General features: G+C 48.6%; 1 protein-coding gene across 2 annotated transcripts in view; it reads left to right on the top strand.

Annotated features, from left to right (window-relative positions):
* The first annotated feature begins 201 nt into the window (after positions 1 to 201).
* The window catches only part of CDCP1 (CUB domain containing protein 1), a 58,046-nt gene continuing 35,638 nt past the window's right edge, over positions 202 to 22,609 (top strand). For both annotated transcript variants that reach the window (XM_032412570.1, XM_032412571.1), the window contains exon 1: positions 202 to 410. In XM_032412570.1, the coding sequence (XP_032268461.1) occupies positions 329 to 410 (82 nt within the window). In that variant the 5' untranslated portion in view covers positions 202 to 328. The remainder of the gene's footprint in view (positions 411 to 22,609) is intronic.

Raw genomic sequence — 22,609 nt, 5'->3', positions numbered from 1 at the left:
GACCGTCGCGCCTGTAGGCAAAAAGGTTTGATCACTGTCCGGCTGGAGAGGGAAGACTAGCCCGGGAGAGTGGCGACAAGTCCCAGCACCCTGGGAGGGAGGGGCGGGCGCTGCGGCAGGAAGGGAGGTGGAGACAAAGGAGGGGTCAGGCCGGGCCAGCTCGGGCTCCCGGGCGCAGGGCGGAGTCCGGGCCGGCCCGCACGCACGCAGGTGAGCTGGCCGGGGCGGAGCGCAGCGCAGCCGGTGCCAGGCTCGGGCGCCCGCGGCCGCCGCTCGGAGCCACCGGCCACAGCCGATTTCCCCAGCGAGGCCGAGGCGCCCCGGAGCCATGGCCGGCCAGAACTGCGGGGTCACAATCGCGCTGCTCGGGGTCCTGCTGCTCGGTGCCGTGCGCCTGCTGCGCGGAGCGGGTGAGTGCGGTGCGGCGGTAGCGGGTGGCGCGGAGTGGTGTTGGTGGCCCGCGATCAGGGTCCCGGCGAAGGGTGCGGAGGAGCCGAGGGACACCGGTGCGGTGAATGCTGAGTCGGGATGCACCAACGGCGCGGGGTCCCCGGGACCGCCCGGCTCCAGGGCGCGCGGCGTTGGGCGAGGTGGCCGTGCCCTCCTGGGTTCCGAGCGACCTCGTCCTGGGCGCAGGCCGCGGCACCTAGGAGTGTCCCCGGAGCGGGGGTGCCCGGCAGTCGGGGGATGAGCCCCGCGCCGACGGCGCAGGAGGAAATAAGAGCGCGCCCCGACCAATTCCCGGGGACCTGCGGCGCCCTGGGGGCCTCCCGCGGGTGCTTGGGGGCGCCGGGGCTGGGCGTGGGGAAGGAGCTATGCCCTCCTGGCCCACCCTCTACCTCCTCGCCTGGGCCAGGGAGAAGGCGCAAGAGTACAGTGGCTTGGCGCCCGACAGCTCACCGGATCACCCTTGTCCCGGTCCGCACGCTGCATTCTAGCTGTCCCGAAGTTCGGGAACATTAATTTGAAAATGAAAGCGCCGGGCTGGAGAAGGCCGCCAGGCATCCGCGGCGCCGCCAGGCATCCGCGCCGCGGAGGCGCTGCAGTCCCGCTCCTCGCGCCTCTGGGTAGAGTCTGCACTGGGGCCGCCGAAGGGGGTCGGCGAGGGGGCGTTCCAGAGAGGTGTGTGAATTTCCAGTAGTTCCGGTTGTGGGGAGGGACCGCCACCTCCCCGCTGCCTCTGCGCTGCGGGTGCCTGCGGGGAGGTGCCCTGCGGGTCCTGCAACTAGCAAAACACAGAAATAAGCAGGTGTACGAACTTGACTGGAGGCCTTTCCCGAAACTAGCACAGGTTTTGTGATTTTTTAAAGAGCTATCCAGGAAGCAATTTGGGTCTTTGATTATTCTTTGCTGCAGCTGGAGGGCGGGGGTTGTATTTGGCAGGTAGGTAGAATGTGTGAATTAAGTTAAGGAATAAAGCCAAGCGGGTGCGTTGAACTTTGGCGTTGTGGCAAACGCCACCATTACAAACCCACAGGAAAGCTTCCTTGTTCCTTCCTCCAGCGGTATCCGGTAATGTTGCTGCAGGGTTCATAGAACATTTTAAGACTTCATTTAAAACCTTGTCCACGTATGCATATTTACTGTAGAACTCATTCACTGTCAGACTGAATTTTCCAGATTTCCTTTGGGGAAGAAAAAAGTTTAAGAATAGAGTGATTTCGTGAGTGAAAATGTGTGTAAATGTGTGTGAGAAAAATGCGTGTCCAATCACACTTGGGAGCTGTATGGAAATTGGAATTGAGATGTTTTGCATTGTCTGTGATACCCAGAACTCCTCCAGTAAGAATACAGCGTAAATCAAGGCATTAGTCATGACAAGGATGACAGGCTGGCCCGAACTGGCCTCTGGTAATGCATCTGATTTCACCCGGTGGCTGCCATTTTGGTTCCCGGTAGCTCCAGCAGAGTCCCTTCCTTCCCGGAAGTGCCTGACTCTCGGAGCCGTGTCTCATGGTTCAGGTATAAGTATGGGGAAGCCTAGCAACTTCCCATCTCACTTTCTTAAATCCTTCCTGTGGTCCTCAGAACTGGCTCTGTCCGGCCACATCTCTGGCCTGAACTGAGGACTGTGTCTCGGAGGTTAGAGCTGTTGCAGAATACAGCTGCTTTGCCTGAAGTCTTGGGGGTGGCCTAATGGGTATGGGCCTTTGAAGAGTTACTGGAGTCTGTCCAGAAAAGATGGAGACACAGTGAACTTGTTTTTTAAATCTCTGAACTCGGGGGCTGGGACGCCCGGGTGGCTCAGTCGTTAAGCGTCTGCTTTCGGCTCAGGTCATGATCCCAGGGTTGTGAGATCGAGCCCCACATCGGGCTCCCTGCTCAGTGGGGAGCCAGCTTCTCCCTCTCCCTCTGCCCCTCCCCCTGCTCATGCTCACTCTCTCTCTGTCAAATAAATAAAATCTTTTAAAAAATAAATCTCTGAACTCTGTTAACAAAGACTCGGTAGAGTGAAGGTGAGGTTGGCATCTCTGCAGAACTGAACTGTAAAGGGAAGTTTGTGTCTCAGTGTGGTGTGTTGGGTGGGTTTGATGTAACCACCCGCCCTCCCACTTCCAAGAGTGAGGGACTAGTTAAGTTGGAATCATAACTTTGTTAAAACCTCAACTTGGTGACTTTTTAAGAACTGCTGAGATACCAGAGTCTGGGTCAGTGACCCCATTCTTGCCGCCATTGTTTTTTGCCAGAACTGTGAGCAGTCATCAAACAATGTGTTCACTCACCCTCGATGAGTATGTGTGTTAATCATTCTTCAGATTCAAATGAGGAGCTGGCGGCTGTTGTCTGGAATGTGTAACTGGCAGGACTGAGGATTCTTCCTCACCCCCACAGATCTTCATGACTTAGGGTCAGAGAGGGGTGCTCTGCTGACTGTAGGGAGGTGCTCTGGTGCCGGCCCGTCAGCCTCAGCGTTCACCTCAGATGCTGCCATTTTGTCTGTGAAGTCTGTACCTGCCTACACACACGCTCTTCTGGGGGTTCTCCCAGGCTCTCAAGGGAGGGGAAGGAAGTGGAAAACATCAATTAAAGTGTTTCAAGTAATATATAGTTATTGTAGAAAAATTGGTAATAAATATAACCAACATAAAAAAATTAATCTGTGAGCAAAGCACCTTGGTCATTTTGGTGCAGTCTTATCTTTGTGTGTGTGTGTGTGTGTGTGTGTGTGTGTGTGTGTAAAACCAAATATGGGACCATCCATTGTATGGCTTTCACCAGTCCCATTGGACATTTAAGTTGCTTTCCACTTTTCCTGCTAAAAAACAGAACATGTCTGACAATAGGGGACTGCTTATATCAATTCTGATAGGTCCGTTCAGTGAAAAGACATTAAAAATTACATAGCGCAGGGACACCTGGGTGGCTCAGTCGGTTAAGCATCTGCCTTCGGCTCGGGTAGTGATCCCAGGGTCCTGGGATCAAGTCCCGAGTCGGGCTCTCTGCTTAGCGGCAAGTCGCTTCTCCCTCTCACTCTCCCTCTGTACTCTCCCTCCCTCTCTCTTTCTCCCTTTCTCTCTCTCAAATAAATAAATAAAATCTTTTTAAAAAAATCTTTAAAAATATTACATAGCACAGATTCTATACTGACATACAATGATGTTATCTTTGTGTTGTCGAGGTTATAAAATAGTATAAGCTGGATTAGCTCATTTGGATATATCTGAGAATGTGTTCTTGTTCACTGTATTGTTCTGCACTTTCTTGACGATTCTGTCTGACTAAAACTCTGGAAATAGAATTGCTGGCATGAAGAATAGAGAAAATGTTCGGGCGGTGGATCCGTCCTCCCCGTGGCCCTGTGGAGGGCTCGTCCTGTGGTCCTGGTGTACATTCCAACCAGCATGTGCAAGCAGCTGGTTCCCACACTCGCAGGCTGTCCTCACTGTTTCAGTAACATCTAGGGAAGAAGTTTTTTCCTCCCTCTAGTTCAGCAAGTAGGGTCTGAACAGTGTTCTAAGAATCTTAGGAGCACCCCAGCTAGATGGTACTAATAGTCCAACAATGATTTTTTTCTTTTTTTTTTTTGGCCAAAAACCAACCAACCAAAAAAAAAAAAAACAACAACCCGGGGGGCGCCTGGGTGGCTCAGTCAGTTAAGCATCCTCCTTCGGCTCAGGTCATGATCTCAGGGTCTGGAATCTAACCCCGCAGTAGCGGGCTCCCTGCTCAGTGGGGGTCTGCTTCTCCCTCTCCCTCTGCCCCTCGCCCCAACTTGTGCATGCTCTCTCTCTCTAATAAATAAATAAAATCTTAAAAAAAAACAAAAACAAAAACCCAGAACTGAATCCCTTTGCTTATAACACAAGCCTCACCTGGGATTCTGCACAGCAGTGCTGACTTGGGTTTGGATAGGGGAGGGGGTGGAGTTTGCTGGTTGGAGGGCTTCATGATTGAGCTCAAGGTGGGTGGGGCAGTGGGGGATGACAAAACCCCTGCTATAGGAGACCCATGGCTAAGGCTCTCCACCTGACTGATTAAGAAAAGTTCATACCCTTTAATTATGATTCTAAATTATAAAAATTATCCCACAATCAAATTATTTCAAACCACTTCCGACAGCCTTGTAATTAGCCCTTCACCTTCTCCCAGGCAGCTGGCAACGTTCTTGACAACCAGGCCAGGAGAGCCAAGTTTCCTACCTCACCCGCTTGTAGCCTTGAATTTGTATTCAGTACATCATTTTTTAAAAACACTAACTACTTCTTGTCATAGCTAACACATATGGAGCATCTGCTCTGGACCAGCCACTCTTCTGAGTATTTTATATGTAAGCATGTCTCACCATCAGTAATTCATTCTTTAAATTTTTTTTAAGATTTTATTTATTTATTCATGAGAGACAGAAAGAGAGAAAGGGAGGCAGAGACAGAGGGAAAAGCAGGCTCCCTGTGGAGCAGGGAGCCTGACGCAGGGCTCGATCCCAGGACTCTGGGATCATGACCTGAGCCAAAGGCAGATGCCTAACGACTGAGCCACCCAGGTGCCCCTAATTCATTCTTTAAAACCAGACATTCTGCATGAAACAAAAACTGATGCGGTACGTCTCATTATTTCATATGGGAAAAACTGTAACAACCCAAAGCCCCAACTGTTTCCAAAAGCATAAACACAGAAAGACACTCATCTGTAATTAACCGATTCTATTCAGTGTAAAATACATAAGACGTCACTTCCAGATTGCCAAACCGTTTATGTGGTTCTTGGCGGACAGCTGCTTTGTGTGTAGTAACTTGCTGAACCCCCACTTGTTGACACTCGGGGCATCTCCATCAGATCCTGACACTCCACCTATTTGTATTTGCAATGTAAGTCGAGACCTTCTGAGTATTATTTTGTTTAAAATGTTGTGTTATGTTTGGAGCTGTAAATATTCCTGTTTCCTCCCTTTCCTCCGGAAAGAACTATGATAGATGAAACAAGGTTTGAGTCATAAAAACTAAGCTAGGGGCGCCTGGGTGGCTCAGTAGGTTGGGCAGCTGCCTTCGGCTCAAGTCATGATCCCAGGGTCCTGGGATTGAGCCCCACATCGGGCTCCCTGCTCAGCGGAGAGCCTGCTTCTCCCTCTCCCTCTGCTGCACCTCCTGCTTGTGCTCTCTCTCTCTCTGTCAAATAATAAAATCCTTTTAAAAATAAAATAAAATAAATAAAAACTAAGCTGCTTTCTCCTAAGAAAATGTAAATTGAGGAGGTGTCCTTGCGGAAACCTGCTAGCCTTTTACCTGTCCATCCTTAAGCAAGTACCCCCGAAGACCCCTGTGTTGAGGGGCACAGAGAGGTGAAGTCACTTGCCCAGGGTTACCCAGCTGGTAGGGAGTGATGCTAAGATGGCGGCCCAGGTAGCCTGACCACAGAGCCCAGCTCCTGTCACCAGTGCCCAGTAATAACCCCTGTGCACAGTGGGACTCCTGAAGACTGCGTTTGCTAGTCCTCTCAGAGACAATGTCTGTGCTCCAAACATGTCCTTTCATTTAAAACAAAACAAGCAACGCTTACTGAGTGCTGTGCTCATATTTGTTCTGGGGATGTGTATGTGCTTTTTTTTTTTTTTTTTTAAAGATTTTATTTATTTATTTGACAGAGAGAGACACAGTGAGAGAGGGAACACAAGCAGCGGGAGTGGTAGAGGGAGAAGCAGGCTTCCCGCCGAGCAGGGAGCCCGATGCGGGACTCGATCCCAGGACCCTGGGATCATGACCTGAGCCGAAGGCAGACGCTTAACGACTGAGCCACCCAGGTGCCCCGTGTATGTGCTTTTAATAGTCAAAGTATTTCAAGACTGTGCTTCGAAAACACCTGGACGCGGTAACAAAAATTCAAAGAGTAGGAAAGGGTGTGTGGGAGGAAGCATGCCCCCATCCACCTCTGACCCTAGGTTTTCTCCCAGAGGCAGCCATGGTTTCTTGTGCATTGTTCCTGAGCTGTTCTACACATGTACAAGTTTATAAATGTATGTACCTTCCTTCTTTACACAGCAGGAGCATAACCATAGTATACAGGATAGGATGTTTCTCACACGTGTCTTGATTTTGTTCACTTTTTGTGATTTTGTCCATCTTGTGCTCATTCCAGATTGGAACATATGGGGGCTGTCATTCTTTTTGACAGCTGCATAATATTCCTTGCTGTGGGCACAACATGTTACATTTCACCAGCCCCTTACCAGACTGGATTGTTTCCAGTCTTTTGTCTTTATTTATTTTATTTTATTTTTATAAGATTTTACTGATTTATTTGAGAGTGAGAGAGAGAGCATGAGCAGGAGGAGGGGCAGAGGGAGAGGGAGAAGCAAGCTCCCCTCTGAGCAAGGAGCCTAATGCAGGGCTCGATTCCAGGACCCTGAGATCGTGACCTGAGCCAAAGTCAGACCCTTAACCCACTGAGCCAGCCAGGCACCCTGGTCTTTTATTTTTATAAACAGAGCCTCAGTGACCATATTTGCAGTTGACTTCATTAGGCATATAGGCAAGTTTACCTGTGGGTGAAAATTCCTGGAGGAGGGAATTACTGGGTCAAAGGATTTGTACAGAAAGTAACAAAGAACAAATGGAGCAAAGTGAGTGACAGAAGTGAGACAACTTGCCCAAGGTCACAGCTAATGAGTGGTGGCGCTTATCTGTGAATCCGGGCAGACCCGTTTCAGAGTGCAGGCTCTGCACCTCCCCACACTGCGGTTTACTCCTTCCTTTCATCTTTCCAGTTGAAACTAACCATACATTTTAGGCGAGAGAAACGTTTCGAATTTCCTTTTAAATATTTACTTTTGGCTAAGTGCTCAGTGTGCCCAGAGTCCTGGGGGTCAGGAAGACTGAGGCCAGGCATGGTTCTGGTAGCACCTCACGTTGACATTGAGGAGTCATTTGTTCTTACTGACTTTTTACATAGGTGAGTCTCATGGTTAAGGTGTAACACACTCTAAGCTGCTATAACACACAGACTCAAATGTGGGTCATGGCTCAAACACAACAGATGCATATTTCATGCTTATATAAGCTCCCAAACAGGGGATCCCCTCCAAGCAGTGATGAGGACCCAGGCTCCTTCCGCCTTCTTGCTCTGCCATCTTCAATGTGTGGTCACCCACATCAAACTGACAGAAGACAGAAGAACACAAAGGGGCTCACATGGGAGGTTTTTATGGCCCGAGCATAGGAGTCATTTCAAATCATTTGTGCTGCCATTCTCTTGGCTAAAACTCAGTGGCATGGCCCCATCCCACTGAAAGGGAGACTGAAATGTAGTCTAGATGTAACCCTGGAAGAAGTTAGTATTGTCCAGTTGGCAAGGCACTGGGCGTAGTGGGCAGAGCACCAGACTTAACAGTCAAGACACGTGGTGGTAACCTCAAGTCTTGTCAACCATGAGCTTTAGGACGTGGGAAAGTTGCCTTGCCTCTCTGGGCCTCGGTTTTTCCAATCTTTAATGTAGGGGCTTGGACCATGCAGAGGAAGCACCAGCCCTCATGTTTTATGAGCTGATTTTAAACCAAAGCTGATCTGTGGGCCTCCTGGAGACCCCTGAGCTAGGGGAACAGCTCAGGCAGATTCATATCCAATGCCCGTGAGCTTAGTGGCTGGTGTGCATGTTCAAGTGTGCAGCGCGACTCTTGTCATCTTGCTCTCTTTCTGTCTGTATCTCACATGAGCTCAGGAAAAGAGGCTAGAAGGAAGGAAGTCCCACCGCAAGCACGTGGCCTTGCAGGGTGGCTCAGCAGAGCCCCCTGTGTGGAGGACAGTTTCTTGGTGGCAGGAATGATCATGACAAGGACTCTGTATTGTCCTGCGTGATCTCCCCCACTTGAGCCACATTGCCCCGCAGCATCCTGACCGGGTTGGCATGGTTTGGTTTGGTTTTCTCTAAATAGTGATGCTGAATCTGTGAGAGAACACGATAGAAAATCAGATTTTGCCTTACAGACATTCGCTTTACAACTTGTATGAAATGAAAAGTTCTTTCTTCAACTACTGGACTTAAAAAAATAATCGGCGCTTCTCAAGTCTCTCCTGAGCAGAGGAGCCCAAGACCAGGGCACCAGTGAGAGCCTGGCTGGTCTGACTTTGCTGGGGAGGGGCTGTCCTCTCGGACCAGCTGTCCATGCTGCCCGATGCCAACACAACTCAGCAATATGACTCCAACACCAGTAAACGCCTCACTTCAGAGTGGGAGCATCTTTAAGTAATGAGTTGGGAAATATCTCGAAAGAACAAATTAAAACTGTTCCATAAGCACAGACAATGTAGCTTTCTTTAAGTTTTAAGTGAAATGCCGATACTTCTGACCCTCCATGACAGAAGACCAGAAGATTCTGGGTAAAATGTACCATTTCTGCAAAAACATGAAGTACCGATCTGCTGCCTCTGGGATGATAAAAGTCTCCAGAAATGAGTTTCATCAAAGTCTAATGAGGCCCCAAATTACGTGGAGTTTAAGTTAAACTGTCGTTTTGGGGGTGGGGTCCACCACGTGGCCACGCACGATGCCACACAATGCTTGGAGCCCTGAGGAGCTTTCTGTAGCCCTTGACGATATGTGGTCCAGCTGGGAGCCGGGCAAGGATGGTGTCCGTCCTGCACACGCCGATCCATCCAAACAGATGCCTTATCTTCCACTACTGATCTGGGGGCAGGAACATCAGGCTGTTTCAAACAAAAATGTTTGGCTAAAGCAGCGTTGAGCCTGAAAACAACTCGCAGATGTTTAGTGAGAGGTCCGGGGACGCCATAAGGGCTGCAGAGATAAAGCCCCTGAGTGTGAAGGGCTCGGGGCATCTCCTGGACCCAGACAGACGTCTGGCTCTTACGCAGAGTGGCACGCCACGGTGGGGGAGAGGCCAAGAGCCAGCAGCATGGAGGGAGGCACAGCGGTATGCCTCTGCTCCCGCTGGAGGCCTCGGGCAGCTGGGAACACTGTCTTCGGGAAGATTCAGCAGTGGTGATGGGCTATCCTCCCTGCTGAGTGCCAGGGAGGGGGGGAGCAGAGAAATGGAAGGAGTTGAGCCAGAGGTCTAACTGGGCTCACGGTTACCTGCTAGCTTTTTGGAAGCAATCTCATTCAGACAAGCATTGGGATAGGGCAGCGCTTGGTTCAAGTCCTGACTCCCCCACCTCTTAACTAGGCGGCTTGGGCTAGTTACTTAGCCTCCCGAGGACTCAGTGTCCTCAGTTCCAAATGGGGACGTGGTAGCACCTCATGGGTAGCTGGAGGTCTGTATGAAATCACGTCTGTAAACCACTCAGCACCCGGTCTGGCCGAGAACAGATTCCTCAGTTAATGAGAATTGCTATTTCTTTGATTATTTGAGTTGAGCCCACGAAGAACTTGGAGATTTTCAAGAGCAGACAGTCTGGATGGAGCTGCCAGGCCATGGTCTGCATAACCAGGCTGCTCGTGGAGACAGAGGTTGTTCTCCGGCCTCTGCTACCACACGCTGTGCTTCAGTTACTGTCCCCGTGCAGGTGTGAGGACATCTCGTGGGAAGTTCCTAGAAATGAAGCTGCTGGATTAAAAATGGCAAGGGGGCGCCTGGGTGGCTCAGTCGTTAAGCGTCTGCCTTCGGCTCAGGTCATGATCCCGGGGTCCTGGGATGGAGCCCTGCATCCTTCTCCCTGCTCAGCGGGAAGCCTGCTTCTCCCTCTCCCACTCCCCCTGCTTGTGTTCCTGCTCTCGCTATCTCTCTCTCTGTAAAATAAATAAAAAAATCTTTAAAAAAAATAAAAAATAAAAAAAAATAAATAAAAAAAATAAAAAATAAAAATGGCAAGAAGTCGGGGTGCCTGGGTGGCTCAGTCGGTTAAGCGTCTACCTTCAGTTCAGGTCATGATCCCAGGGTCCTGGGATTGAGCCCCATGTCAGGCTCCCTGCTCAGCGGGGAGTCTGCTTCTCCCTCTGCATCCCCCCACCCCACTCGTGCTCTCTCATGTTCTCTCTCTCGCTCTCTCTCAAGTAAGTGAATAAAATCTTTTTAAAAATGGCAAGAAGTCATTCTCAATGACACTAGAACAAGTTTTTAAAAATTGTTTGCAAGTGAGTACCTACACACACACACACACACACACACACACACACACGTTTTCTGTTAGCCAAGAAACTGACGAGACCAGTTTTATGTAACTTTAATGCCATGCCCAATTTCTCTGCGAAATGAATGAGAACACCCCAGTAGGCTTCTGAGGGTTATAGTATTCTTGTGAGCAGGTATCATACACCGACCCTAAGCTGGAATGTGCCAAGCCGTGGAAACAGAGCTGGACCCCTGCCTTTAATCCTACCCCCCCACTCCCCGCCCTGAGAGACAAAGAAGGATTACCCAACCGGCCTAGAAGTTGCTGACAATCTTATCAGGCACTTCAGCCTTGGGCTAAATCTGTGGCGAGCAAGTTCTCAACTTGTCAGAACACAGAAGACGTTTTTCAAATTATAAACAGTGCTTGGGTCATCTTACAGAAGCCCATCACCACCCAATGCAGCCGAACACTGCCATCCAAATCTTCCAGCCTCCCAGGTCTGTGCCTGTGTGGGGAATACAATACAAGTTCTAGCCAGGGACCTGGGGCCCAAGGAAGGTGTGTCCCACTGGCACCTGGAAGCTCTAGATAAGCATCTTCTGCTCCTTGTCCTGGTAGTTGGAGACTGGAAACAACCCAAATGTCCTTCATTAAAAGCCTGGTTAAGTAGATGATGATACATCCCAACAGCAGAATGCTACATAGCCATTTAAGGCAATTGGGTGTCTTTCAGTGTACTGATGTGGAGTGACCCCCAAGATATATTACAGACGGGAAAGCGTAAAGTTCAGAACAGTGAGTATAGCGCGTTGCCTATTGGCAAAAGGAACTGAAATAAAGTCAGGGTGGCGTATAGATATATACTTACATATTCAGAGAGTACCTGTGTGAGGACACACAAGAAGCAGACATCACTGGTTGCCCCTGACAAAACCCCCAGATGCAAGATAAAAGCAAGACTTTTTACTGATCAAAACTCTTTTTTTTTTTTTACTTTGTGCTTCATTTATTTATCTAAGTATAAAATATATTTTTCAGCTCTATTACACTAAAATATACAGAGCACAAGGTTCACCAATCTCAATGGCACTATTCAATGAGTCTTGTCAAATGCATGATTCAACAGTCCCACCACCCTGCAAAGTTCCTCCAGACCCCTTTGCAGTCAATCCCCAGGCAACCATTGATTTGCCTTTTGCCTTCTAGCACCAAAGTTTTGCCTTAAAAATAGTCTTAAATTAAAAAAAAAAAAAAAAATTCAAAGCCAGGTTTAAAGATAGCAATCAATACTTTTGTTAAAAAACAGATTTTGTGAATGTAAATACTGTCTTCAAAAAGTCTACAGTTGCTTCCTGCAAGAATTTGGTTGTGTAGAAGGGACGGAGTAGAAGGATCAAGTCAGTAGGAATTGGGGAACTCATGACCAAAGCTGCCTTCTCCACGTGGAGTAATTTTCTTGAAGAGCAAATTGCTGCATTTCTCCCCCCTATCCACTCTTAGAGCCTAGCACTGAGCAGGCCTAGAGAATTTGATTTTTGGCTAGGAAGTCTTTGAAAGATCTAGCGCAGTCTTAAGCCATTAGGTAATAAATCCCATCCATTCCACAGATCTTGGAGGCCCTCTGTGCTAGACGGTCAACATACAGAGGTAGGAAACCCCAGTCCCTTGCTCTCCAGGGACTCACCATCCAGAAGGGATTCAAACATGTATACTGAGGGCTACAAATTAGAGGCATAGAGGCCTCGACCCAGTTCTGTTTGGTGTGTTTTGAAAAAAAAAGCTGAATTACAAAGTATTTAGTAAAGTATGCACTTCTGATTCAGCAAATACCCTATGTTGGCCTTTCTCGTTTACATTGCCTGCTTGGGCCCCAAAAGCATGAGTTTGAGACACTGTCCAATGTGATAAATACACTTAAAAGATATATGTATAAAAACTGCAGTAAAGGTTGGGGATGATGGAGACTAGCTTTTTCGTAGGCAGGAAAAGAGAAGGAGGAGGACAAGGTGTTCTCCTGGTGTCTGATGTCTGTGGGACATTGTAACAAACCATGAGGTTGACTCTGGGGTGGAAATGTGGCTCTGTCATTCATTACCAATAATCCCACAGTGTTGTTCTGATATTTCCAGAGCATTTTCCCACCATCTCTGAAAAGACAACTTGCTAAGTGATCCACTATCTGGAAAAATGTAATTAAAGATGATCCTTCAACTCCAGATGGCCAACACAAAAAGATGCTCAGCATCCCTCATCATCAGGGAAATGCAAATCAAAACCACAATGAGATATCACCTCACACCTGTCAGAATGGCTAAAATCAACAACACAAGAAACAAAAGGTGTTGGCGAGGTTGTGAAGAAAGGGGAGCCCTCTTGCACTGCTGGGAATGCAAACTGGTGCAGCTGCTCTGGAAAACAGTATGGAGGTTCCTCAAAATGTTAAAAATAGAACTACCCTAGGATCCAGCAATCATACTACTAGGTATTTACCCAAAGAATACAAAAGTACTAATTCAAAGGGATACATGCACCTTGATGTTTATAGCAGCATAATCTACAACAGCCAAATTATGGAAGCAGCTCAAGTATCCATCGATTGATGAATGGGTAAAGAAGATGTGGTATATACATATACACATATACATATTTATACTACATCTTATTTATCGATATATGATACATAGATATCATACACACACATGCACACGCACACAATGGAATATTAGTCATAAAAATGAATGAAATCTTGCCATTTGCAACAACATTGATGGAGCTAGAGAATACTATGCTGAGTGAAATAAGTCAATCAGAGAAAGACAAATACCATATGATTGCACTCATATGTGGAATTTAAGAAACAAAACAAGCAAGCCAAAGGCAGGGGGAGAGAGAGATAAACCAAGAGAGAGAATAAACTGCTGGTTACCAGAGGGGAGGTGGATGGGGGATGGGGGAAATAGGTGATGGGGATTAAGGAGTGCACTTGTGATGAGCACGGGGTATCGTATGAAAGTGTTGAATCACTATATTGTACACCTGAAACTAATATTACACTGTATGTTAACTAACCGGAATTTAAATAAAAACTTTTAAAAAATAATGATCCTTCAATATATGATTTATAACTGGAGACCCAGCTATAGGAGCAAAACAGAACGTAGTTGAATGAGGATTAAATGCCTCATTGCTCTGGGATTTTCTAGCTGGTTTTGTTCCCATCCTCCTCTTCTTTTCCTTGTTAATAGCACTTGGCAGTAGGACCAACTCCTGCTGTAAGGAAGGAATGTGGTTCATGAAAAGGAAAGTGCTCTGAACTACAGTCTCTTCTGTCCCTTTCAGGAATAACCATCTGCTGTTTTCTTCCACCTGCCAACACGATGTGCTTTGGGGCGAGGCTCCTCAAAACCCTCATCTCAGCATTCTTGGTCCCTCAACCTTGTTTTTTATCTCCCTGAATTTTTAGCCTAATGACCTTGAGATCACTGGCTAGTCCCAATACTGGCACCGTCCAGGTGCCAATATGACCATCCTTGTTGATGGAATTTGTTCCATGATGGTTGAACCCCTATAATATCCATTCTTGTTGATTTAAGACCTTCCATGTCAATATCTTCTGCAACATCCATCCTCATGGACATAACACCTTCCGTAACAACCGTTCTTCTCTAGTGGCCCTCCTCAGTGATGAGACATCTTCCATAATGGTTGATCTTGTTGACATAACACCTCCCATAATCACCATGCTCTAATGTAACGTATTCTATAATGGCCCTCCTCATTGACATAACACCTCTTGGGAACTGTCCTAGCCCCTGTGGGTGAGGAAAGCATGTGTCTGTCTGGCCCCAAAGATTTCCTGAAGTGTGCAGCCTTCCTTTGCTGACCTGTTTTACCCTGGGTTTGCCAGAGAAATCACTTTGTTGACCTGGCCTGTGGTCATTTGAGAGAGCTTCATTCGGAGACTTATTGTCCGAGCCAGGCTGTGTGGGTTGACACCCCCTGCCCTTTAAGAATGCTGGAAACATCGATAACAGCAAGAGGTACTGATCCCTAATCCCTAAAACAAGAGATTCAAACAGTTGGCTGTCTTGGCTCCTGCGAAGGTGATACACCCACCCTCCCCGGTTATGTCCCCCCGAGTAACCAAGAGTTTGGGTCTTTGCAGTTAAGAAACTGGCAGCCCTAAGGCCCCCCAAAGGCCCATTTCACCCCTCTCTCAGCTGCCACTTGGTGAAGGCTGATCCCCTGGCTGCAAATGCTGCCGTCTGTCCTTCTGGTTGTGGCAAGTCTGGAGTGAGGGGTGAGTCAGCCGGTGGTCATCCTCCAGACAGAGTATCAGGAACGAAGGTAGGGAAGGAGCGGGGGGAGACGTCAGAGATGACAGCAGGAGCGGACATTATCCCTTGCCCAGGACTTGTCGTTCATGAGGAGAGTTGGGATCAGGGCTCTGAGGGGGGCAAGATGACAGGCCAAGAGAGGGGCTCAAACTAGGCAAACAGGCTTGTTTTGGACAGCTAGGCTCCTGCCTCCCTACCGAACATAGTGTACCATCACAGGGGCCTCTGTCTGCACTAGGGCAAAGGGCAGCGTTGGTATTCAGAGTGGGTGTTGGAAAAGCAAACAGGATCCTTCTCTCTGCGTTGGTGTTGAGTGCTACACACTGAAGCGGGTCCCTCCCTAGCTGCGGTTGGGGCAAACGCTTGGGCCCCGGCTGCCCAGCAGCCCGTGACCTTGAGGGTGGACATCTTGGAGCAGCAACCATGTGTGGGCTTTGGAGTCAGGCAGTCCTGGGTTTGGATCTCAGCCGTGCATCTTCCAGCTGTGAATGTGAACAGTTTACCTAAAGGATATGTATAGGAAGTACCTGGCACGTGGCAGATGCCGAACACGTCGGGGTGGTAGGTTATGGCCATCATTCCCAGAGGCCACCTCCCACCAGCCCCCAGCTTTGGCCAGCCCCTACACAGCCTAGCACTTCTGGACTCTTGGGGTGTTAAGGCCAGGTTTCCCACTGGCTCTCTCCCTGATGTCTGGTTTTCATCTGAGGACCCTCTTTTTGCTCTCGCTCTGCCCAGAGGGCCAGGTGAGATGACCAGCCATGAGCTCTCTCGACCACGGCATGAGCTTCCCTCTGATGCACTTCTCCACCCCTCTCCCCGTCACCTTCCAGCATGTGGACACTCAAGTTTTACAGTAAATACAATGAGGTTAGACATCCTCGTGGATGTACACTTCCAGAAAAGCTGTCCACTTGACATAACACCATAATGGTAACTCAGCTCAGAAGGGAAGGCTCCAGAGCGCCTGGGTGGCTCAGTCAGTTAAGCATCCGGCTCTTGATTTCCACTTAAGTCATGATCTCAGGGTTGTGAGATCAAGCCCCACGTTGGGCTCCGCACTTAGCAGAGTCTGCTTCTCTCCCTCTGCCCCTCCCTGCACACTGTCTCTCTCTCTCTCTGTTAAATAAATAAATCTCTAAAAACGAAGAAGGGAAGGATCCATGTCCTAGACAATACCATATATTCATCCAAACCCCTTTCCTTGAGCAGCTCAGCAGGTCCTGCCTGGAACCCCATCTGGTTACAAGTTCTATACTAGTTTTCTACTGCTGCATTACAAATCATCACAAATTTAGTGGCTTACAACAGCACCCATTAATTAGCTCATAGTTCTGTAGGTCAGGAGTCCAGATATGATGTGGATGGGTTTCTGCTCAGTCTCCCTAGGCTAAAATCAAGACGTTGGCCAGGCTGTGTTCTTATCTAGAGCTCGGGTCCTCCTCTAAGCTCACATGGTTGTAGCAGAATTCAGTTCTTTGTGGCCGTACGTCTGGGGTCCCCCTTTCCTCAATAGCTGAAAGCTGAGCCTGCTCACAGCAATTAGCTTCCCACACCCACACTCCCTGCCACGTGGCCCCCTCTATCTTCAAAACCAGCTACAGAGAATCCACCTCTACCAGTCGAATTCCTTTCACACTTCAATTCTCTTTCTCCAGGAAAAGCCCAGACTTTTTTAGGTTGCTCGACTGATTAGGTCAGGCCCACCAGGATAGTGTTGACCTGGCCCTACAACACCATCTAATCACATGAGTGATATCCCATAATATTCAGAGTCCCTCCCACACTCAAGGGGAAGAGAACATACACAGCGCACATCTTTGGGGCCATCTTGAAATTCTGCCCACCAGAGGGTTCAGAGGCTCGGGGGCTTTGTCCCCTCTGGGGGGGATGGAGGTGATGGCGGCCATCTCTAGATGAGGGCCTACCAACAGCGCGGCCTTGTTCTTTCCACTTCACACATATAGGGTCACTGCAGTACTTGTAGAAGTCCCGCATAGTCAATGTTTGGGGCCAAATTGTACAGATGAGAACCCTACAGTTTAAAGAAGTCAGATGGCTTTTCCCAAGCAGCGCAGCCAAGCACGGGCCCAGGGATGACTGGAGAGACTTGGCTCATGAGGCAGGGAGTGTTACGCGCATCGGGCTGAGTGATGGAGGCAAGACTCAAGTGGCCCCCAGCACAGGTCAGGCCTTAATAGAACCTTCTCTCCTGCTGCCCCTCCCTGCTCCCCCAGGAGCGGCTCTTCAAAGCTGCAGGCTGAACTAAATCAAAGGTAGATGTTTTAATAACGAAGCATTTCCCCGTTGCCCTCCCAACCCCATCTCTTAACATTAGCTTTGAGGGACGGTGAATAATGAGGTGGAAATGGGCTCATATAACCTTCTGGAAAAACCCATTTGAAACTAAACTTATTTTTAGTTTAACCAATTCATGGTTTATGTTCAGACAAGTAAGAGAGTCTTCTTGTCTATTGCTCCTAATCGCCAAGGAATGCAGGCCTGTTAGAACGCTGGTCATGGTAGCCCATCGTTGGGTCTGCAGCACCGAGAAGGTCAAGGTCGCTGAGCGCTGATGGCTAGCAGGCTGAGTGACGTTCTGACCAGCTGCTCACTTTGCAGAGAAATGCCCCTGCTTCTTTTTCATACCCTCTGCCATGTTTTGAGTTTTCTAGTTTTTGACATCATTTTTCGCTTAAAGAAAAATTTCTCCCCCTTCTCAAAAGCGAATATTGTGTGTATGTATGAATTGGAGCCTATGTGTCATTTTGCTCAATTTTTGCTTGTTATTCAAATCAGTGGTTAGCAATTCTCGGGTTTAGAAGTGAAGCACACCGACGTGATGCTCCGTGAAATAAGCAAGACACAAAAGAACAAATACTGAATACTTTATATGAGGTCCCCAGAGGAGGCGGATACATAGAGACAGAATGGTGGGCACCAGGGGCTGAGGGAGGGAAACGGGGAGCTGGTGTTTAATGGGGACAGAGTTTGGGAAGATGGGAAAGTTCTGGAGATGGATGATGGCAGTGGTCACAGAATAACATAATTATACTTAATGTCACTGAACTGTACACTTAAAAATGGTTACTGTGGTAAAGTTTCTGTTATGTATACTTTACCACAATTTTTAAAATGGGAAAAAAATATTTGTGGGGTTTATTTGTGGGTAGTGGAAGGATGAGTAGTCTCTTCTCTTTTTTCTTTTTTACCACAATTAAGAAAAAAAAAAAATCAGGGGCGCCTGGGCGGCTCAGTCGTTAAGCGTCTGCTTTCGGCTCAGGTCATGATCCCAGGATCGGGCTCCCTGCTCCGCAGGAAGCCTGTTTCTCCCTCTCCCACTCCCCCTGCTTGTGTTCCCTCTCTGGCTGTGTCTCTCTCTGTCAAATAAATAAATAAATAAAATCTTAAAAAAAAAAAAAAGAAAGAAAAAAGAAAAAAAATCAGTGAAGCACCTTTCGATCCCGAGGCTTGCTTTGTAAATGTCCTTACCGGTGGATCTGCTTCTAACCCTATCCTCAGAGGAAGCCTTGCCACACCCCACAGGGTCCCTCTGGCGGGGTCCCACAAGCCTAACTCACCACATGCCTGATTCAGATCCCTCAGGCTTCAATCCGAGGCCAACAGGCTTTTGTCTGGGCAAACAACAGTTGGTTGTAGCCAGAAGTGTGAGGCTCTGCAAGAGTCTAGGACCTGGAGGGCAGAGATTTTTGAATCATTTGTGAATGAGACCCTGTGCCCAGCACTCTGCAGGCACAAAGTGGGGCTCAGGCTGGGTTCGGTACATGCCCAGAAGGACAGAGAAGGGGGGTTGAGCCTCTCATCAGGGCAAGTTTCAAATAACCTTTTTTTTTTTTTTTGAGTTTTAAAAATTGTTTTATTGAGGCATACAAGAAAATACATAAATGTTAAGTATACAGCTTGATACATTTTCCGTATGTATGTACGTACACATATATACGTGTGCATGTGTATGTATCCTTCTAGTACCCCGGAGTTGTTCCTCTTACCCCTTCCTAGTTAATACCTGTCTCCCTATTACTGTTCTGACATGTAAGCACAGATTGGTTTTGTCTTCTGGAACCTGATACAAATGGAATCCTACAACATGTAGTCTTTTGTGTATGGATTCTTGTGCAACCATCTCCCTGCTAACTTTGTATCCAAAGGACCTGAACAGCTAATCTCTACTGGCAAGGCCATTGGAACAAAGTGCTCTAGGGCTGAAACACTGAAGAAATTGGAGATCCAGCAGCTTCTAAACGTGAGCATGCATACAGATGGGTTTTTCGATCTGCTCCTCTGATTCTTTCCCCATCCATCCTTGTGATCTTTAGTGACTTTCACGGCCTGGTAACTCACACTTCAGAGTCTGACAAAATGAATCTTTTTAACATTTCATAAAATGTAAATGTGATTTAAGCCGGCCTTATAGCATGTTAGCATATCATGAATTATTCACAGCGGTCATCAGCTGAGTTATGTTTGTTGTTTAATTCTGCAGTTCCCACGTTCAGTCCGTTATGATGCAACTTTTTGTCCCTCTGTGGCCCTCTTTGAAATCATTCCTTCATCCGGTGCAGTTTGATTCAATCTGAAGTGAAATGTGAAAGTCCACATTTTGGGTTGGCCACAGTCCCAAAGTTTTATACAACAATGTATCCATTTGCTCCAGACTCTGGCCCTGATGGTCGGCAGCCTGGTTGTGGGTCTCTAAAGTGCATCTCTAATAGGGTGTGTTTTCTTTGATCATAAAAGGGAAGGATACAGCAGAAAGGTTTGGATTTGCACATGCATCACCACTTTAGAGAAATAATTCAAAACACAAGCCCTGCAGACAGTTGCTTGCTAGTGTCCCCTTCAGAGGATCGTTCAGTTACTTTAGAAAATAAACAACTTGCATCAGTGAGCATCAATTTCTTTCCTAAAGAGTTTGGGGATTAAGAGTAGGAAGTGAATGGGTGGACCTAACAGTCCCCTGTTTTGATAAACCGTTCCAGCAAGTTGGATTGACTAGGAAGACCCACGGGGTTGCTTTTAACATTGCCCTTTGAACTTTAGGTTACCATGTCCTCTAGGATTGCTCTCAGAGCCATGGAAATGGTAAACTATTTTAAAGAGAACTATGGGGTCTCTTTCACCCAGGGGGTGGGAACGTGACATCCTTGGAACCCTGAAATCCCCGGATGTGACTCAGGAAGGCAGGCCCAGCCTTGTTCTTCTTCGTAGGCTGGCACCTGCTGGACAGCAGCTCATCATTTGTGTCCTGTGGCTGGAATCCACTTTCTTCCCTGCCCTGACCTCCCCGGTGCGGTCCTGTGTCACGGTTCCACCCTTTCCCTGGTGGGAAGTGGCAGGTATTCATCCCTAGGCCTTTTATTTTTAACTGCGGTCAATGTCCAAGTAGGCTAGCTGATCACTGCAGTGTTTAGCGCATGAGGTTAAAGTGTGACCCTTACCTTTGGAGAACCCATAAGCTCTAATGGGAGCATGGTGGGCGAGTTCTTGTGGCCACCCGTGGCCCAGCATCCTCAGTTGGGAGGTGCCCGTGCTATTTGGAGCTGGAGAATGGTCACCTGTCCCGTTACCTACCTCTTCCTCCAGACTTCCCACAGTAGCCTGAAGCATCCTCCCAGCCCGGCCCCGACCACCACCCTTGCCCCAGCGTCTTCGTGGGGCTGCCTGGTGGGCGGCCATCATTCCACATCCCTTTGTCCTGCAGCAGGCTGCTTTGTCCCAGCCAGGCTGCGGGGGGAGGCTGGTGGCGTGGAAAAGGAGACGAGGTGGTGGTGGGCGGTGGTGGTGTGCCTCATCAGGTCCTGCTTGATTTCCACACCACTGAAGAATGGGCGAGAGTCTCTACCCAGGAGCATTCATTCCCTGCCACGCCAAACTGGAGGCCCGGGTTGAGATTCATCCACTCCAACTAAACGAGAAGGAAATTCAGTAGATGGGGATTTGGGAGCTTCTCCTCAACTGAGGTCTGATTTTTGCCTCTTGAGTCTCGCTGACAGTGGTCTCAGGAAGTGAGCCCACGGGTCAGGACTTCCACAGGTGCTTTCCCTAAAGACCTGGCACTAGCCCTTTATTCCCGGTGTTCTCTACCTGAATCATGGCCACTTTTCCTTTGCCACCAGCTTGGCCACATGCCTCCCATCCCACAAGCCCCAAGCAGACTGCCCCCAAAGCTGCAGAGGAACCGTTAGCACCTAAACATGCCAATTTCCCTTCCTCGCATCCTTGCGCTGGGACCTGTCCAAAAAGATGCACAAAAAAGGAACCACATCCCAAACATTTCAAGTTCCAGGGAACTTTAAATCTTAAGTTTAAATTCAGGCGACAGTTGCCAATTATTTTGACATGACGAATGATTTCAGTTACTGCAGGGTGCCTATTTAGCCATTTTAAACAAACATCTTTGCCTCTTGATATCCCGGAGATCCCTGGAGAGCCAGTATCTGGGACATGCTTTATTCCGTCCTGACGGACCGGCGGTGAGAACAAACCAGTCTCATCACGAAGTTCCTGGCTGAGTGTGGAACTCCTCGGACAGGGCCAGCTCTGCGGAGCGGTCATCTGTCCGACTGCTCGGACACAGGACCGGGCCCCGCCTCTTACTAACCAATACGCCTGGACAGATGGCTTAAGCTCTCAGCCTCAGCTCCTTCGTTTGCAAAATGGGCATTGATATTAGAACCCAGTCTGTGGCGTGGTGCTGGGATTTAGAAATACTTTTACTGAATACAAGCATGGAGGCTGCACATGAGGATCACTCGTTGGGTGTTCATTTTAATTATGATGGAGGCATGCCCGGTGCCTAGACTCCAGAGGCTTCTCAGCCAAGGGAGATGGATTAGTTCCTGAAACAGCAACTTGTGTCTTGTTCTGTTTTGTGTGAATGTGAGCAATTAATTCTTCCCAGGGAGGCAGATGGGCGACTCCCTGCCATTGTAAGACTTTCCCTTCAGTTCACCAGGATGTAAATAGACCCGGCCAAGTTGATGCCATATGGACTTAGGGTGTCTAAACCAGGTGTCCTGCCTCTGCCCGCAGGCTTCACTGCCCCAGGCCCACGGGATGAGTAAGACTCTGAATTTGGTGGTGTGACAGTCTGGCACCCCATCCCCACTGCAGACCCCATTGAATGGGTTGTGTTGGTGGTGATGCCCGGGTGTCAGTGTCCTAAAAACAGTGGCACTTCCTCCCCACCTGCTGGCTCACTTGACCTGTGAGGGCAGCCCAGTGTGGGACCTAGGAGAGTGGGCAGCGCAGGGATGCTGGGGTCAAACCAGAATGTCCCCTCTGCTTCCTGTGCTCAGCAAACATGGGGAAGTGAGGTCACATCTCTGAGCTGCAAAGGGTTGCTGGAGTCCCATGAGTCAACACAAATAGAAAGGCTTTGATAAGCAGTGAATAGGGCCGGGCCAGGGCAGGGAAGCCGTGAAGAGCTAAGGAGACCTTCACGCTTGCACAACCGGAGACTAAATGCCTCCTTCAAGTTTGCCCCAGGGGGAGCCTTACCTGCCTCCCCCTCGTCCCTGCCCAGCCCTGGGCTTTACACGATCAACAATAATAACAGCTAACCTTGATCACTACCTGGCACCGTTCTAAGCAACTTCATAGGTGTTAACTCTTTTAGTCCTTAAAACAACAATGCCAGTATTATCCCCATTTGCAGATGAGGAAAGTGAGGCACAGAGAAGCTAAGGAATTTGCCCAAGGAGACATAGCTGGTGAGTGGTCCAGCCAGAATTTGATCCCAAACAGTCA

The sequence above is a fragment of the Phoca vitulina genome, unplaced genomic scaffold (assembly GCF_004348235.1).
Source record: "Phoca vitulina isolate PV1807 unplaced genomic scaffold, GSC_HSeal_1.0 scaffold13, whole genome shotgun sequence".
Lineage (NCBI taxonomy): Eukaryota > Metazoa > Chordata > Mammalia > Carnivora > Phocidae > Phoca > Phoca vitulina.
This window is presented reverse-complemented; position numbering and strand designations above follow the sequence as displayed.